This window comes from Gossypium hirsutum, chromosome D08 (genome assembly GCF_007990345.1).
Source record: "Gossypium hirsutum isolate 1008001.06 chromosome D08, Gossypium_hirsutum_v2.1, whole genome shotgun sequence".
Taxonomy (NCBI): Eukaryota; Viridiplantae; Streptophyta; class Magnoliopsida; order Malvales; family Malvaceae; genus Gossypium; species Gossypium hirsutum.
The window spans coordinates 41,704,575-41,725,233 of NC_053444.1; the positions used below are offsets into that span (position 1 = coordinate 41,704,575).

General features: G+C 29.7%; 1 protein-coding gene and 1 long non-coding RNA gene across 2 annotated transcripts; both read left to right on the plus strand.

Moving 5' to 3' along the window:
* Positions 1-264: 264 nt before the first annotated feature.
* LOC121219808 (uncharacterized) lies at positions 265-20,333 on the plus strand. Its single transcript, XR_005916709.1, has 3 exons — positions 265-1,132; positions 10,640-10,641; positions 20,322-20,333. It is a non-coding gene; the product is annotated as an uncharacterized lncRNA (long non-coding RNA).
* LOC107911332 (B2 protein) lies at positions 14,370-16,463 on the plus strand. Its single transcript, XM_016839192.2, has 5 exons — positions 14,370-15,421; positions 15,597-15,697; positions 15,790-15,873; positions 15,961-16,071; positions 16,167-16,463. Exons 1-5 carry the CDS (start codon positions 14,818-14,820, stop codon positions 16,206-16,208), a joined length of 942 nt encoding a protein of 313 aa, XP_016694681.2. The 5' UTR covers positions 14,370-14,817; the 3' UTR covers positions 16,209-16,463.
* Positions 20,334-20,659: the final 326 nt, after the last annotated feature.

The following is a 20,659-nucleotide window of genomic DNA, read 5'->3' on the forward strand; positions in this document are numbered from 1 at the left end:
AATGTAATTAAAGAGAATATGAAACAATAATAATAGTTAAAATCATTACATTAAGATTTAACAAAAATCTGAAAGGGCGAATTTAAAATCTACTTAAAATACAATGACTAATGTAGCAATTAAATGCAAAATTAAAACATTCAGATCCAATTGATAAAACGACATCGTTCGCTCGTGGATCCGATTGGAATCCGAATCAAACATAATGCAGCAATTAAAAACTTAAGAAAAACCAAATTGAAATGAAAACAAAATGTGGAGGGATTCAATGTGCAAATAGCCCCTCAGACCCAAAACGCACGGATCCTCCCCTCGGGTCGAGTCATCGCGCGGGTCAAAGGCTGCTAAACGACATCATATAATACCATTATTAAAATAACAGTTCAAATAAGAAGAAATCAGTTGCTGCCTATTTTTGTTTTGTGCTCTGCTAGGGTTTAGCCCTAGTTTCGGCCATCGTTCGCAACGCAGGCCATTCAAAAATCTCACATCCTCGTCCTACTCCGATTGCGACGAAGAAAATGAAGGACCGACCACCAGGTAACCTCTGCACACTCCACTATCTTTATTTTTTTTAATATCGTCCACGAATGATGAACCAAAGAGTACAGAAATGGAATCAGAGAAGGGAAAGCAAAAGAAAACTCAGAAAAGCAAAGCAAAATTCCTATTCACCTTTAGATTTTTTTTTCTGAATATTTTTCTATTTCTTGTATTCAATCTTCTTGCCTCTGTAAAAAGATCTGTTTACAGTGTTTGTATTGGCTCTTTATAGCCAAAATAAAAAAATAAGATAAAATAAAAAATATTGAAATACAATCTGTTGTCCTTTTTCTTGTTATTTCGTTTTTCTTTTGTTTGTTTGTGAGTTTGTTGCAGGTGATGAACCAGCTTGGCGCTGAGGGTGCACGTGGATTTGGCGCGGAGGCGCTGCACGCGCGGGGAGGAGGCTTGGCTCGACTGCAGTGGCTGAGGCTTGAGGCGCAGCGCTTGGGAACCTGGAACGCCAGATTGTTCTAGAAATCCCTAGGGTTTCTGGAATTTGGGCTACTTTGGGCTTAATTGTAATTGGGTTTTGATTTTAGGTAATTTGGGTTTAGGATTGTATTTTGGGTTAGGGTAAAGTTGGGTTGTAAATAGATTAACAGTTTGTAAATGGACTTTATTTATTTTTATTTGGTTTTTTAATTTTTGTTTATTATTTGTTTTTCTGAAATGTTTGTGGGCGGGGAAAATTGGGCCTATTACAATAGAGATTACATCAGATAAATAGTTTCGTCGCTCCTCAACCATAACAATCTCACTAGCTTCCACTATTTTCAAGGTTATTCTCTTAAAAGCATAATCTAGGCTAACTTGGTGTTCCATTAACCAATCTATACCCAGAATTAAGTTAAAGTAACCAAATGGTTACTCCATAAGATCTGTTGGAAACACAACCCCTTAAATCTCCAATGAAAATCTCCTATAGATTTTATTTACAATAATCGATTGTCTTAAGGGGCATACTACAGTAACATCAGTAATGGTTTCCTCTACCCCAACACCTAGTTTATCAGACATATTACAAGCAACGTATGAATGGGTGGATCCTATGTCTATTAGAGCAAAATATGAAACTGAATGGATAGTAAAAATAATTGTGATAACATTGGACACATCTCTATCATAACGACCTCTAACGCCATAAAAAATGGTAGGTTATCCAACCTCAGTTCAATTTCCATCGGTTGCTACAAAATTTGTTGTCTTATTTTGACCTCGCCCTTCAGAGGCAACTGACTTGATCTCTGATTTTAGGTCTAATTTTAGGTCAGAGTTTGCACTTCCCCGCATTGATGAGGACAATATTTCACCATATGTTATGTTGGCCTACACCTCAGGTAGATACATAAATTTTTCCATCACTCACCCATATGGAGCTTATTATAGTATGAAAAGTTGGGATTCCTACCTCCAAAATTAGCCATAACCACCCATTACTATGATCTACCCTCTTTGACTTGTTTTATGGAATGAGTATTCGAGCCAGTGGAACCAAAATCTCTCTTAATTGGACTTTATTTTTTCCCATTGTCTGCGTTCCACCTATTCGATTTCTTCTACAATTTTTGCTTTCTCTACTAGGGTTTCAAACACTCGTTCTTGGTGTGGAGAAACATGTATTTTAAGGTTGAATCACAATCCATTTTCGAACCTCATGCATTTTTCCTACTCCATGGCGACCATTCTTTGGGTGTAGCAACTGAGCCTCAGAAATTCAACCTCGTATTCCGCATAGTCTTGTCTCTCTGTTTTAAATCGATAAACTCAAGTCTGCGAGCTTTCACATACCTTATGCTCATATACTTTTTTAAAAAAGCTTCATAGAAGTATTCCCAGGTTATACGTTCAACCTCCGTACCCCTTACCACAGAATTCTACCAACGATAGGCCTCTTCCCCAAGCAAGCACACAATGCCTTTCAATTTTTGCTTCCGAGTATAGTCTAGATCCTCTAGAATTCTTATCGTCGACTCCATCCAATATTCCGCCACAGTAGGATTCGTTCCAACAACACCTTTGAATGTTTTAGTCCCATTTGATCAGAGCCTCTCTATAATAGATCCACGGCTCCCTACTCCAGTTTGGGCTCTGACAACCCTTTTTAACACCCTCAGCATCTCCAGCGACACTCCATCGTCCCCATTTTCATAGCCTTCGCCACTATTGGTGGTTGAGTTCTTAACATATTCCTCCTCAAGGATTGAGTTTTCTCCCTGAACATGGGCGTCTCTACAAGTGCAACCCTAAGCAACCTACCCCTACCACGTCTACCTTAGGTGTTCATAATGATCTTTTTAAAAGCTTAAAATCTAAAGTATATCTACGGTTTTCAAACAAAATTTAAGCATTAGCTATTTCTCCTGAGTGTTCATAATATAAGTTTTACAGTTTATCTAAATGCATTAACTAAAGTAAGACCAACATTGGAGTCTCAAATTCAATTTCCTGGAGAAAATTAATTTTTAAAAACTTATGACATGGTTTTTCCTAAAATACCCCTTTTTGTGACATGCATGTAGACTCATTCAATTTCCATAGTCCAAGTTTAAAAAACCTAGGCTCTGATATCACCAAATGTAACCTCCCCAACCTGGCTTGGACGTTAAGCTCGAATTCAGGAGATTACATTGAACACCGAAATAGCCCAATAAGCTATTAGAGTTTATAAAACAATTTATTAAAACATTTGTTTATTTTAGAAAAAACTTGACCTATTTTTAGAAAAATTCATAAATTTAACAAAATTGTTTAAGTTATCATCTTCTCTGTGACGATGACTCATTTAAAAACATAGCTAATTTTTCCGTTTATTTATTATTCAGAATCCACCTATAATTTAGCTGCGAAAAAATGATATTTATTTCTATTTTTAATAAAAATTGAAGTTCATGCATAATTAATTATTATCCATATTTTAATATCCTAACATCAAATTAAATGTCATGCATACTATAAAAACTCAAATCCTAAGTCTCATGCCACAGTTCAAAAATAAAGCAATATAGTCTCTGAATAAAAATATCAAATGATAAATCTAAAATACTTTATAAGGAAAAACAAATACGAGTCGAGACCCTCCAGATGCCGTGTTTGCATCGTAACGTGGTGGGTTATCTATAGAGATGAAAATAAAATGGGAGTGAGCTATGAAGCTCAGTGTGAATTCCCTCACAAGAAAATCAGTGCGAAATAATGAACCAAGCATACATAATAACAAATTTCAGTATGATAGCATTCGTATAGTATAATAGAAGATAATTGTTCATTCGAGCATGCTTATGAATGTCAAATCAATACAATTTTAGTTTAAAAGAAAAGGTTCTACCCCATAGCTACACTCCATAGTAAGAGTTCACTAGAACTCTTTTAACCCGGACACTCCAATTTGTGGATGAACCACCAGTGATTGCAGGTTAATATGTTACCAGTAGATTGTGAATGCACAATGTGTTTGCAAATAAAAGCTACTAGTAAGTATGTGGATAAACCACTAGTGTTTATGGATACACAACGTGGTTGCAGACAAAAGTACCAGTAAGTTTATGGATGAACCACTAGTGTTTGCACATTATTAAACTGTCAATACTTCCTCCTTTCAATTGTCTCACCCCATGCAATGCAGTATGACAATGTAGTAACAATATAGTATAGAAATAGTAGACATGCTTAACATGTATTCAAATTAATAGTAACATAATACATGCTTATCATGTATTCAGTTCAACAATAACAGTAGGCATGTTTAACATGTATTCAGTTCAACAATGATAGTAGGCATGCAACCAGTAAAACAGTGATAGTAGACATGAAATATTCACATATCATTATTATATAGTAACAATTCAATCATCAAATCACATATTCTAGCATGTTCATAATATCATGGACTCAACCGAGTAGATAAAATCTCTAAAAACAATTCAGGGATTATGTAGAGACTAAACTAAACACTATATAAAATTTTAGGCAAAACTATAATTCAGGAGTCATATGGTTGTGTGGCTAGGCCGTGTAACATACTATGCCTGTGTGGCAATTGTAAAATTAAGTTACAGGAGGGATGTAACACCCCATACCCATCCTAGACGTTAAAACAAAGTCTGGATGCTACATCAAAACATTTACGGGAAAACCAACCTTTAAGTGTTTTGAAATTCGTCATATAGAAAACATTTAACCAATTAAGCCATTATGCAAATCCAAGCTTACAAACAATAGTCTGAAATAAAATATACGTTAGTTCAAATTTAAACAAACAATAAGATATATAGAAAAGAGAGACGACCGAGCTCTTGACATGCGGAGCCTCCTAAGTCTATGGATTACCTACAATTCAGTCAACAATGGAGTGAGTTTATAACTCGATGTGTGTAACAGATATAAAGGCAAGACAAAAATAAAAATATAATAGTGATTTCTCAAATTCAGATATAGAATAAAAAACAGATGATATTATCATAACAGTTCAGATAAGATGCAACACAGATCAGATACAAATACAAAACAGATCAGAATCACATGTAGTTTCCTACCCCCATCCGCTACACACCATCTCCGACCATCCCAACACACCATATAGGGTATCAAGTACCCATCCAGCCTTCACACCAATTAGTGTCGGTATGACACATTTCAGAGTGATTATAGACTATCTGTTAGATCAGTATGCGATAAATCGCCAGAATCATATACAAATTTGTGGCTTAGCCACTCAATTTGGCAGATCATTAAATTGCCTTCACTTCTTTCTTTATATCATTCCCACCCAATGAAGATGTAAATTACAAATATCAGACATCAGTGATGTACATACAGTTATCCAAATACAATTCATAATAAGATAATACAAACCCTTATCATTTAACAGTGATCGCATCAATTATACATAAAGATCATCGATTATTCAACCTCAGAATATTGGATAACAAGTTATACAGTCTAATTTTGATCATATGAACCCTACAGAAAGCTTACGTTTGATTCGAACGATGCTTAAGTCCCTAAAGAAAATTTCAATCTTTTGTCCCACACGCCTGTGTAGATTCACACGTCCATATGGCTTAAAATAGTGAGTTACATGGTCTGGCACACGGCCAAGCACACGCTCGTGTGACTCACAACCCCACATACAGACTGGACGCACGCCCGTGTCCCTAACCCCTATGATCCTAAATCCAAAATAGTAAGTAACACGGCCTGAACACACCATCGTATCCCTATTTTGTGTGACCCAAAATAAAAACAGTGAATTACACGTCCTAACACACGGTCGTGTGGCTCACACGGCCTGCCACACGACCTGGCACATGACTGTGTGGTGTTGGAAACCATGTTTTCCTATGTTCAAAATTTATAGAATATTGGGTTTTCATTACACACCTAGTACAATTTAGACGTAGAAGCAGTAGAGGTGACCCCGAAACCTAAAAGTAAACACCAATTGTTCAATTACTCAATTTAATCGAACTACAATGCTAATTAAACAATCAACTGAAACATGTTGAAAACTTCGATGCAAACCCAACTCAAAAACTATACACTCACCCTCGTACGAATATCAATATGTGAAATTAACTCGATAGAGGGACCAATCGAAACTTAAACCAAAGAATTCAAGCAATCAAGAGAACTTACTTTGACAAAATGGACAAACAAATACCAACAAACATTCATATCAACTTACGCAATTATCCCAAAAATCAAAGACAACGAAAGATGAAATTTCCCTATCGTAACAACAACAAAAATATGGCAACACACAAGGGAAGAAAAAGAAAGAAGAAGAAGAGGAGAAAAATAAGAAATAGAAAATAAGAAAGGAAGAAGGAAAAAAATGTCACAGAACAGAGAGAAAATTCAATTAGCTTTTAAAATAAAAATTATCCTAACAGATTAATAACAAAAATATTTTCTTATTGTTTGTATAGAGACTCGAACAAATGACCAGAAAGTATACAAAAGCTTAACCATTGAACCAGCATGCTCATTCTTGACACAAATTAACGTAGAAATAAACTTAATTCGAAAGTTCAAAGGTAAGGGTTAAGTCAAAATAAACAGAGAACCGTGAAAGATCGTTTAATTGATCGCAAGATTAGTATTATATAGAAATTCAATGAAAATTAAGGATGTATTTACCGATTCTTGGAAGAGATTAAGGATGTTATTAATGAAAATTACGAATCCTGTAGAAAAACAAGTAACGAGGAATGATTTAATTCGAAAAAACAAAAATATTTAGCAGCAAAAGATGTAAAATTTGATGTGAAAGGAGAGGAAAGAAAAGAGTAGGGAGGAGAAGGCAAATTTCTAAAAGGATTTGGAAAGGAACATAATTCAAGTCTAATTGGGTTAAATTGGACTAAATACTTAGGGTTTGGGAAACCCTAGGGGAGGCATAACAATTTCCCCTAGTTGCCCAAAAGAAAATGGAATGAATTGGCTAGAACCTCTGGGTTATTAAGAGGAGGAGTCTAATGTTTAACCATTGGGCTGCTACCCATTTCTTATTAGTTTTTATCCCCAACAATATATATTTTAGTGTGGTTTTTATCAAAATTTTAACTAATATTTGTAAATCAAAGTAATAACTCTACTTTATTATTAACACAATTTTTTAATTATTAATTCTAAATTAAATTATAATTATTTTTATAGTTAATTTAGTAATATGATGGAAAATAAAAGGCATTTTCATTGATTCAAAAATTTCTCCAAACTCATACTATTATATATAATAGTTTCCAGTGACACATTGATTTTACGTGTTTAATTTTTTAATTAATTTTTAAATAATGTATGTTGAATTATTGTAATTAATTTTTAATTTGTTATTCAAATTGTAATATATATATTTAAAACATATTAACTTATTTAACGATTCAAATATAATATAAAGAAAATTTTAAATAGCTTATTAAAAGATTGATATTTTGTAGATCAATAATTTTTTTAATAATATTAAAAATTTTCAAATCACGATTAAATCATTTGTACTATTTTCAACGTAGTATATAATTTTCACTTCATGTAATCATTATTTAAAATAATAATTAATAATATTATTTAAAAAATATTATTATTTAGATAATTTAAATAGAGTACTAATAAAATATTCATGTTATTAAAACATTTGTATAAACAATAAAAATTATATATTGTAAAATAAACCCTTCGCTCTTTAATTTTTTTTTCTTAATGGTCAATAAATTGAGTATAATAATTTGTAAATAATATATAATTAATATTAGCAAAAAAATAATATCAAGTAAAAATTATTATTTTTAAATGATTTGAACTTTAAAAAAACTTTTTCACCTCAACTTTTACTTCAATTTTAATTATTTTAACTAAACTTTTTTAAATAATAACTATAAATTAAATTATAATTAGTTTTAAATGTGAAATCTTTACAACTTGTATTAAAATATAATTCTTTTTAAATATATCATTATAAAAAATTCTATTTTAGGTCAAAATTTTTTTATTAATATTGATAAATTAGATATTATAATTATTTTTAAATGACAATTTAGTTATATGATGGAAAATAAAAGGTATTTTTATCAGTTCAATTTTGTTTAAGCTCGTGCTTTTATATATATTCTAAGTATGTTTTAGTTTTTTTTATAAAATATCATATTTTTATATTAATATTTTAAAATTAAAAAATTTCAAAAATATACAAATTAATAAAAAGTATAAATAATTTATAAGAAAGTATAAATTGATATCAAGATTTTATATTTCTAATTTTTTTTATAAAATATCAGTTTTATATGTTATTATTATTTTAAAATATAAAAAATTAAAACAAATGAATTTACATAAATATAAAAATATATACAATTAAAATTTTATAAAAAGCATAAAATATTTTTAAAAAATATATTATATACTTATAAATTTATATAAATATATAAATATAAAAAATTAGAAATGTATAACTTTATATATATACTTGCTAAAAAAGCCATATCTAGGTTGATTCTTAAGTTAAAATTTTTTATACTTTTTTTATTAAGTTATATATTTTAGTTTTTTTTATTCTATTTTCAAAACAATAATAATATAAAAACCTGATTTTTTTAAAAAACTAAAAAATTAATTAAAAAGTTCTTCTTAAATGAATCTGAACAAATTATTGTATAGATTCAGATGAACCTAGACAACTCCAGGTTGATTTTTAATATTAAAAAAACTATATATTTTATATATATATTTCTAAAAAATCTTTAATTTTTTATTTATGTCCGTCATGTCTAATAATTAGAAGCTATACCATGTATCATCGTATAATTGGTTGACAATGTCATGTTAGCATCAACTATTAGTGTTAATACAAATGTACCAAAGTATGTGATCGAATATAAGTTCAAATATTAACTAAGTCCAAAAAAAAATTAAATACTAACTAAATACTTTTGGATAAATCTAAGGGATAAATCTTAAAATTATACATGAACTTTACTTTAATGTGCAATTATATACATGAAATTTAATTTGGTGCAATTATACACGTGAAACTTTGGTTGTGGTTCAAATATATACTTAAAACTTTAATTTTAATTTAATCATACATATTTAAAGAAATAAAAACGTCAATCTATTTTTATATTGGAAAAATATAATTATTTACATATGCAATATATAAATATAAAATGATGTTATATTAATAATTTACGAGAATTAGATCAAATCAAAATTTCATGTATAAAATTACATAAAATCAATGTTCACATATACAATTTCACATTAAACCAAAGTTAATGTATAATTTTAAGATTTATCCTTAAATTTAAAGACAAATTAGAATTTAACCCAAACTTTTATCATGAAAGAGGATGGAAAGTTGGAAATTTGAAGAATGTGGCTGAGCTATAATTGAACAATAATAAAATACTATCTTTAATCAACCTAAATTCATGTATAATATAAGTCGTAAAGGGTGAAGCTTACTTAAAACATTAATGAAAAATGTTGAGATATAAATGTTACTCAACAAATTTCCTTTGTTTTTTTGGTTAGATTAAAAAACTTTCAACTTTGTTTTGCCTCAGATTAAGAATCACAAAACTTTATGTTTGGGGTATAATACTGAGGTTTCTAATCTTAAGCATAAGAGGTAAATCATGAATTTAAACAAACTTTACTGATTAGGCATAATTACTTCTTTGGTCCTCCAACTTTATAAAAATATTATTTTAGCTCTTCATTTAATTTTTTTTCCTTTTTTAACTCTTAAACTTACGTTATTTGTCAAATCACCTCAAAATGGATGAAAAAGTTAATGTTTATTAACTTTGTTGACGTGAGACATATACGTGGATGTCATATAAGTAATTAATTACTTTTTTAAAAATTTAAAAAGTTAAAAAGTTAAAAAATTAAAAAATTATAAAAATATTTTTAATTTTTTTAAAAATTAATTAATTATTTACGTAGCATACACGTGGATGCCCCATTAGCAAAGTTAATAAACGTTAACTTTTCTATCTATTTGAGGTGATTTGATAAATAAGGTAAGTTTAAAAGGTTAAAAGAGAAAATTAAAATTAAAATAACTTGTTTTATAAAATTGGAGAATAAAATAAGTGATTATGCCTATAAGTTAGTAATGTGGTTAGCCACTAGTCTAGAGCTATCCATTCTAGAACGAATCTCACTTTAAATTGTGGATGAGGTTCCAGGATTCTTCCTTTGCACCCATTCTGGTGGACCATTGATCTAATCGAGATAATTGGGCCTCAAATACACCATTAATTGTCCAAATCATATATTAAATAATAACCCCAAACTGGAACTATGGGTAAACTACACTCTATGGTTAAGTTTATGTTTTGGCTATTTAATAATAAAAATTATAAAATAGTCACTTAATTATTTGAAAGTTTTCATTTAAGTCACTAAACTATTTGAAAGTTTTTATTTAAGTCACTGATTATTAAGTTGTTTTTCTAAAAAATCCTGGCTAGAAAGCTCTAAACGACCATTCAACAATTGATACGGTAAATCAATACTCATTGATGAGTAGAAGAACATATTTTAGGTCCAAATTTATTTGACGATGAGTGTTAGAGATCAAAGAAGAAAGTAGTTTGGGTTTTGGTTCGCAAAGCCGTGACTTTCAAAATTGTTTCATGAAAAAAAAACTGAACTGTAGAAAAAGAGGAGGAGAGCTTTCGGTTGGTGCAAGTGATGCGAATAGAGAAAGCCATAAAACAACAATTTTAATAGCCTAATAACTTGAATGAAAATTTTTGAATAGTTAAATGACCATTTTGTAACATTTTAAAGTTAAATAGACAAAACATAAAGTTACTAATTGGTGTAATTTACCTTTTAACTATTTTTCTAATTAGGTGTTAGTTTATTTTGGCATCCAACTTGTTCTAAACTTTTAGACTTTGCATATTCAAATAAGACCACGATACATACTCTTTAAGTGAATTTAATTATTTAAGGTGAGAGCTAAGAGTAAGAAAATTTCAAAAATATATAAGATTAATTAAAATATCACATAAATATTAGTAATTAATATTTACAAGGCTAGTATAGAAATATATTAAACTTTGGTCTAGTGATTTTGTCGAATTGATAATTAATTAAGGTATAAGGATTAAATTGTAAAAGTCTTATCACTTTAAATTTTTAAATAGCAAAGGACCAAAATGATAATTAAACTATTTTTTCATCAATTATTCGAGAATGATGTATGGTTCCACTAATTTTGGTTAATTATGATTGAGGATTAGTTAATTATAGTTTAATTAAATTAACTATCATTAATTAAGTTTAATTAAAGTATATAAGTTAAAATTAAAAGAAAAATAAAGTAATTTCTCTCTCCATATTCTTCTTCATTTAAACTAAAAGGAATAATAGGGTTTTAAAGCTTCGAAACTTTCAATCCTCAATTATATAGATCGAGAATTGGACCAAATCAGAGATAATCAAGGAAAAGCAAAAATTGTCGATTAGTTCTTGAAGACTCATTTGTTTATTGTTTTGTTAGATAAGTTCATATGTGTAACACCCGGATACCGTTATTGACCCGGGGTTTGAGGAAACTAAGACTAAATTAAAATGAATAGCGAATTGACAAACTCTGTTGGAAAATTTTGAAAGTTTTAGTGATTCACTGGTGATTAGTTGGATTTCAAAACCAGTTTAGTTAGTTTGGAATCGATTGGTTCCATAGTGGGAGACAACATGATTAAGAAAGGGCAGTTGGGCTGGCCGGTGAGAACTGTGCCTAAGGAGTAGATATAGGTGTCAGTGGAGACAAAATTTTCTCAGTTCTATTTACAAATTTTTCTCTGCTTCATAACATCATCTTCTTCAGTAGTTTTGAAGAAGAAGTGAATGAAACTTCTTTCCCTATAAATAGATGACACTGGTAGGACTATTAACACAACTTTCAGATAGCTATTCTACCAAAAATAGAGAGATTTTTATTTTTTAAAAATTAAATATAATTTTCGGAATAATGATTCTGTCGGTTTCTATTTGAGAAGAGAATTTTCGTTTTCACCCCTAAAAGAAAAGAAAGCTATTTCTAGTTTCTATGTTTGATTCTATTTGATCGAGCCCACACTTGAAGCAATTCGTGGTACGAGAACAGTAGAGAAGATCGCTTGGTTGAAATTCGGGAACTACAAGGATCCGTCTATCCGAAAACACATGTATGATTTCAGTCTAGGGTTTATTGCTATAAATATCACAAACCGAGTTGATTTACAAATTTTTTATTTTTCACTATACAAGAAAATCGTTTTCAAATCGGATTTTCAATATTGGATTTCAAGACACGATGTGACAAGGAACCCCCTTCATCACAACGAGGCAAGTTAGTATGCCACGTCGCAACGAGGAACTCCCTCACGTTGCGACGTTGTTTTAAAATTTTGAAAATGTTGCAAATTGGTCCTTGTTCGATTCCGGGTTAATTCTAGAGCATATATAGGCTCGAATAAAACCCGAGAAAGGTCATATATATGATTATGAGATAAAATGGTTATCTTCTATGATTTATGTTTTAATTTGAGTGTTAAATGTTTGTAATTATTTCGATAATTGTCATAAGATCCTATATCTCGAACCCGACAGTTAGGTTAGACGAGGAGTGTTATAGGTCTCCAGTCACCGTTCTTTGTGTCTATTAGCACGTTATTATTGCAAAATCATTTTCCCCCTCCTTTTTAACCTAACTCACAAGAAAATTGATACTTTTCATATGGAAATTGGTCTCATGAAATTGATTTTGCCTAACAAATTCAAAATATGTTTATTTTAGTCAATACGATGAAATGTTGGGCAAAAAAAGTCCCATTGATACAATATTGACTACATTGCTTGTGACATTTTAAACTTTTTTCTTATATAAATTTGGATCTTTATTTACTTGTAACTTAAAAGATACATTCTATAACTAATATTATTATGATGATTTTTTTATATGTTTATATTTTTATATAATTTTAAAATAAATAATTAAAAACTATACATCCAACAAATGAACATGGGTTTAATAAGCTTAATATACACGTTTTTTATCATTTCACCTATATTCATTATTAAAAAAAATTTAAAAATAATTTTTTTAGAGGAAATTATTTTGTATAGATATATAAATAGAGGTAATTGCACTAAACATCTCTAAACTATGACCCTCACTCTAAATTGGTCCCTAAACTTTAAAACGTTCTAATTATATCTTTAAACTATCGATGTTATATCAATTAGGTCCTTCATTATTGAGATTGTTAATTTAACCATTAAATGACACGTAAAAACTAATGTGATATAATTTAAAATATGTTTCTTTTTAAAAAGTAAAATGTTGTAGTATAACTTTTAAAATTAGAAATTAAAAATAAAGTAAAACCAAAAGAAAGAAAGTGGATGATAGTTTCTGTAAAAGTTTTGAAAACCTCAAAATTAAGATATTTACAGCATCAATTTTTACAATATTCTTTTTCTTTAAATTTTTTATTTTAAATTATGCCATATAAGATTTGACATCTTATTTAATGGTTAAATTAACGATTTTAATAATAGAAAAACCTTATTGATAACATTTATAGTTAGAAGATGCAATTAAAATGTTTTAAAATTTGAGAACCAATTTAAAATAAAAATCATAGTTTAAGGGTGTTTGAGACAATTAACTCATATGCATTAATTAATTATGAAATATTTAACTTTTCTCCTCTAAAAATATTTTTGAAGCTTGATTACGTTTTCATCCTCCAACACATAATATTTTCTATCTCTGATTAATTACTTAAAAAATATTTAAAATTTATTTTTTATATATTAAAATATTAAATAAATTATAATAAATTATTTTCTATATTCTTATTAAAATTTTACAATATTAATTAATTTAAAAATTATTTAAATATTTATTTATTACTTTATAATATCATGTTTAAAATAGATATTCTATTTTTCAAAAATACTTTTTAAAAAAAATACTAAATACTTAAATTTTAAATCAAACATTTTAAATATTTTTATCTCAAAAATAATACTAAACTACAGTACAGCAAAGTTTCCATCTCCGTTTTATCTCATAAATCAAACACGTGTGAGTTCCCCTCTTTAAGGAGAAAAAAAAGAAAAGAACCAAACAGTACTAAAAGTGAAGCATCTGTCTGTCACACAAACTCCCTTTTTCAAGGCTTAACACCTAAGTAAAGACAAATCTCAATATTAATTATTAAAATGAAAAAGGGCACCATCTAGAAGGCGCTTCCCCCTCTGCCACGCCAAACCGCGTTTTCTGCCGTCTTAGAAGCCAACATCATTTTCATCTTACTTTTTTAAAAACCAAATGCAAGATAATTTAGTGGTTATAATTTGGAAATTAGATCTAATCAAAATCCAGGATTTTAGAGGAAAAAGTTCGGTATTTGAGATAAATTTAAGATTTTCTTTTTTAGTTTTGGTAATATATATTTTTACTGCCCACAATGACACGCAATCTTTATTCTACCTGCTTAGTGTTAGACTCCCCCAAATTCACTCACTTTCTACGAAATTTCCCATTTCTCCCTTATTTAACACTCACCTCTTTACCTAATCTTTTCTCTCTTTATTATACTTCTCTTTTTCTTTTGCTTTCTCTTGCTCTGCTTTTGCATCTTTCTTGTTTTGATCATCTCATACCATACCTTGCATATTTTTACTGCTCAGGGAGTCAAATTAAGTCATCTTTCATACTCAGATCTCTATTTTTAAGGTTTTGGAAGGGAATTGGAGTTGGCTATGGAGAACAACCAGCAATCATTTTGGCATTTCAGTGATCAACTTAGGATCCAAAATTCCAATTTGGCTAATCTTTCGCTTAACGATTCCATTTGGAGCAACAGTTATGTCTCTAAAAGGCCTGATGAAAGGAGGAATTTTGATATCAGAGTCGGTGGTGAAGTTAATTCTGTTAACAACTTGAAGCCCAAAGTCTCTGATTTCAATTCTTTCAACAATGATGGATGGAAAATTGGAGCCACCACCAACAACATAGGGTTCGGTCCCATCGCTCCGAAGAATACTGGAATCAACGGGGGTTTCAACAAAGGGGTTTATTCGAAGCCGGCGAATAACAATAATTTCAATGTTAGTTTGAAGGGGAATAAGAATAGAGGAGAGGATGATCATGGGAGCAAAAGCGGGAAGAAGAATAGTAACAAGAAGAAGAACAATAACAGCGACAATAACAACAACGAAACTAAAGATGGGGGGAGTGCTGCTGACAAGAGGTTCAAGACACTGCCACCGTCGGAGGCTTTGCCTAGGAACGAAACTGTTGGAGGCTACATCTTTGTTTGCAACAACGATACCATGCAAGAGAATCTCAAGAGACAGCTCTTTGGTATGTATACAAGTCTGGGTTTGATTTCCTTTTTCATTTCTGAGGCCGATGTTAGATTTGGTACTTGCACTAGAAAGGGAAAGTAAATCAATTAGATTAATGAAACAAAGAATTAGGTTATTTGATGTGATATTCAGTTCATGCTCCCAAATGGTTGGTATGCATAAACTTGTAGGTTTGCCTCCACGTTACCGAGATTCAGTCCGGGCCATAACTCCGGGTCTGCCTCTTTTCCTCTACAACTACTCCACCCACCAGCTCCATGGAATATTTGAGGTTAGTATCTCTCTTTTTTTTTTCTTTTTTTCGTAATTTTCTGCCATTTGAGTGTACAAGGGTCGTAAATGCTTTAATGATTTTGTAATTAGGCTGCAAGCTTTGGAGGAACAAACATCGATCCGACAGCTTGGGAGGACAAGAAATGCCCTGGCGAGTCCCGCTTCCCTGCTCAGGTATTTTGTCCGCCTATTATTTCTTAGTCATGCCATCGTAATATAATCTTGTTTAAAAAATCAATACTAATGTTTGTTCCTTTGCAGGTTCGGGTGTTAACAAGGAAAATCTGTGAGCCACTTGAGGAGGACTCCTTTAGGCCAATTCTCCACCACTACGATGGTCCCAAGTTCCGCCTTGAACTCAACGTGCCGGAGGTAAAATCTCTCACACAATGACAGAACATGGATACTCTCTTTTCCTCCCTAGCCTTGTTGGTTCTGATCTTATTTTGTGTGGTTAAAATTTTCAGGCACTCTCCCTATTGGATATATTTGCTGAACAAGATCCTTAAGCAAACATACTACAAAGGACATACAAATACACAAAGATAAAGGAAGGGAAGAATAAGTAGAGAGAATATAGAGAGCATATTTGGGAGTTTTAAGACGTTATCTATGGGGTGAACTGAATGCAGGGATCCATAACCTGCGAGTTGTAAACCTTTTTGCTCACAGGATTGCTATGGCTGCCATTTATTTGTTATACAGTTTGTCTTATACATAAATAATAGTGTACTTAAAACTAATGATAAACTCCAACTTACTTATGCTGTTCTTATATAGGGATATTAGTGTAACTTTTGGCTGTTCGCAACTAGGTACACATTGATCTTTAAAATTTTTTAGTCCACATGGATATTTAATATTTTAATAATTGGACTTATGGTTGAACAAGTTAGACCATCAATTTTTTATTTAACTAGTTCAATTAATTCGACAGATCTCTTTGACCGGTTTGATTATTAGATTAATAATGATTAAAAATTCATAAAATCTAAAATAATAAGTAAAAAGTATAAACCCATTTTACTTGGTTTCTTAAATTTTTAATTATTGTTGGTCTGATGATTGAAACGATTGAATTTTAATTAAGAATTGGTGGTTAAAACTTGTTCAATCATCGTTATTAAAATATTGAATATAATACTTTAAGATTGTATCACATTATCATCTATTTTTTTTATTTTTAAAGTGATAATATGACACAATTTCAAAATGTAATTTTATCGAATTTTTAGATTTTTCAAATTCAAAGATAAACAAATTATCTAGCTGTCAAGTTCAAAATGGACAAAAGAAATATAAGTACCAAAGTGAATTTAGTTAATGTGGACTTATTTACCAAGTTTAAGAGCCAAAAGTTATATTATCTTCCGTTTTCTTTTTCGATAATAAAGGATGAGTTTAAATGAATAATAATTTTCAAGTTTTAAGGTTAAAGTAGATTAAAAAAAGGTTTAGAAGCCAATGTAGACTTATTTATCAAGTCCGACCTTTTTATATATAACTAGAATTACACGGTCTTTTCTTAGGATTTTAATTATTAATTTATTTTTTTTTCATATTATGATTTATGATTTATGATTTATATTTGAAGTTGTAAAAAGAAATGATTAATTTAATAATTTTAGTAAATCAGTATAAAATCAATCTTGTATAACTAAGATAAAATATGATATAAAAATATGACGCAACATAATTAAAACATAAATACACAAAATAATTAAATATTACACAAATTTATGAACATGCAAAAATTTATATAAAACAATTATTAATGTATTAAATTTATATAAAAAAATTAGACACACATTTTAGAAATAAAACCACGATAACAAACTATATATGTAAAATATGATATGCATTAAAACATAATAGAATATAATATAAAAAACCATTAAATGTCTGGTATGGCCTTCAAATAATGCAGATAAATCTTTGAAATTAATATGACATTAATTAAGCTGTAAAAATAAATTAGATTCCTTTTTGAGACTCGCCATATGACCAATGTTTATAAAAGAAAAGAGAATTTCATATCGGGACAATGTTTGTTTTTTAAGGCTAGATGATCATTTGAGTAAATTTTCATTTTGATTATTAAATTTTAAAAAAAGTATTATATAATAATTAATATTATTAATTTATTTTTTTTCCTACTTTCTCATTAAACACATAACAATCGGATGTTAATTATATAATGCTTTTACAAATGGATGACAAGAATTTTGCACGTATTTATAATTTCAATTGAGAAAAATTAACTTCTTGCCTTTTGCATTTTAGAGGCAGTGCTGCATTTTCTTTCCCATAACAGCCTAAATTTGGTTGGGATAATAGCAGGTTTTATCCATGTATTTTAACAAAATTACCAATATGATATTTATATTTTTAATTTATTCATTTTGATACTTGTATTTTCTTTCAATATTCTATTTTGGAATTAAACCTTAACCGCGTTAAATGTGTAAAAATTTGACATGTGGCCATTTATGAGCAACTCGTGTCATTAATGTTCAAATGAAAAGTCGAATGATCTAGGGAGGAAATTTTCCCTTTTTTATATTTTCAGGTATAAAAAAATTGTAAAACCAGGTTTTCTCCATAAATATTAATTCCAATTCATTTGCAATGCCAACTAAATTTGAAAGATTAACATCATCAATTGTTCTTGTCATTAGTAGAAACCCTAAAACCCTAAAGGATGTGTTAGAGCCGTAAAAAAAGTTTGATATAAACTTAAAATTGTAAATCAGGATTTGTCATATTAAATCATTAAGAAAAATCAAGAACAAAATTAAATGCGGAAGCGTACTCGAACCATTGATTTCTTGAAATCTTCGATCTTATGGTATTGATCATCCAAATTTGCACACAAGTAATTTAGAGAAAAGTAGCTTTCTCTTTTATAAAGATGGGATATTACCCGTAATTTGAGGACCATAACCTTAATTTATAAGTTTTGCATATTAACCTAATTTCTAATAAGCCCATCATTAATTAGAAATTAGTATTAATTAGAAATTAATTAGTAGAGTATCTACACATATTTTTCCCATTATTTATTTAATAACTAAAGCCCAATAAACCTTAACCAAATTATATCACTTTTAATTTGGGCTAACATTTTATGATAATAAATAATAACATGTAATTACTCTTATTATATATGTAATGTCCATATTTTTCAATAATCTCCTACTTGGACCATATATATATACTAATTACTCTATAATTACATGTCATTAAATAACTTTATGAGCTCAAAACTTTACTACCATATCCAAAAGGTATTTTGAACAATCTCGTCCATTAATTATATTAACATAGAACCAAGGCGACTTTCGTTACATATATCGTAACTAAATTCATTCCTGATCATGTATATTAACACAACCAAATGTCATATATCAAGTATGGATGAGTAGCATGGAAATTACATGCAATGTGAACCAAACATGGCTATTTCCAACTGGTCTTCCTTAAACTTAAGTGAGGTCAATATCAAATAGAGTGAATAAACTTAATACTTCATTTTCTATCAGAAAATAACCAAATACATAAATGTTTGAAAACAAACATAAATCAAATGAAATACAAACTCCCACTAAACCATTATGTCCTCAAATAATATAACACCCATATGAGCAGTGTGCTCATGAAAAACCTTGGGTGGTAACCTTTTGTGAGCAGATCTGCTATCATGGAGTTTGTCCTAATGTGCTCTACGGATATTTGTCCATTTTGCACTCTCTCTTTCACAACTAGGAACTTTATGTCAATATGCTTTGACTTAGTTGTTGTTGGAATACAGTACTTATTGTCACAAAATAATTTGAGTGGTGTTTCTACATTCTCCAAAATGCGCAGCCTAGTGACAAAGTTCTGCAACCATATTCCATGGTTTGATGCCTCATAGCATGCTACAAACTCTACTACCATAGTGGAAGATGCTACAAGTGTATGTTTAACACTTTTCCAAGATATAGTTCCTCCAGCTAACTGGTAAATATAGACTGATGTAGATTTCTTGCTAACTTGGCATCTAGCGGAATCATAATCAAAATATCCCACGACCTCCAAATGATCTGATCTTTTATAAGTGAGCATGTAATCTTTTGTTCTCTAAAGATAACTCATAACCTTCTTAGTTGTTATTTAATGGTCCATACTAGGGTTGCTTAAATATTCGCCTAACATCTCAGCAATGTACACAAAATGCTAATGCGTATATTCTTAAACATACATTAGACTCCCAACGACCGATGCATAGGGAATCTTTTGCATTTCTTGAATTTCAAGGTTACTTTTAGGTCATTCAGTAAGACTAAAATTATCTCCTTTAGCAATAGGGGTATCGCCTGGTCTACAACCTTGTATGTTAAACCTTTTGAGTACTTTGTCGATATAGATCTTTTGCGACAATCCAAAAATACCTTGAGATTAGTCTCGATGTATTTGAATTCCTAAAACAAAGGAGGCGTCCTCAAGGTCTTTCATTTCAAAATGCTTAAATAAAAACCTCTTGATTCTATGCAATAAACCTATTGTAACATATAGGTTTGAGCAAGTGTACACAGTTGTTATAAAGTAATAAGTAAGTAAAAGAGTTATCGTCTCCACAGGGATTGTATTTGTTAATCAAATAATTTTAAAATTATGAATTTACAAGTTGGTAAAGAAAACACAATAATTTTGAAGTGATAGATGTTAAAATTAAATTAATTAACTAGATACAAATTAACCTAAATGCAAATGAGATGAAATAAAATGCAAGGTGATGGTTTAGCAACAATTTTACAAGTACAACAACAATAACATGAATAAGCTAGAACAATTAAAAAACTTGACTCAATTCATTTTCATCATCTTTAACAATGTTCAAAAAATATTCCATGGCAACTCGATCGTTCATTAACTGAGAATCTCATATAAGTTTAACCAAATCTTATACTTAGAAAAA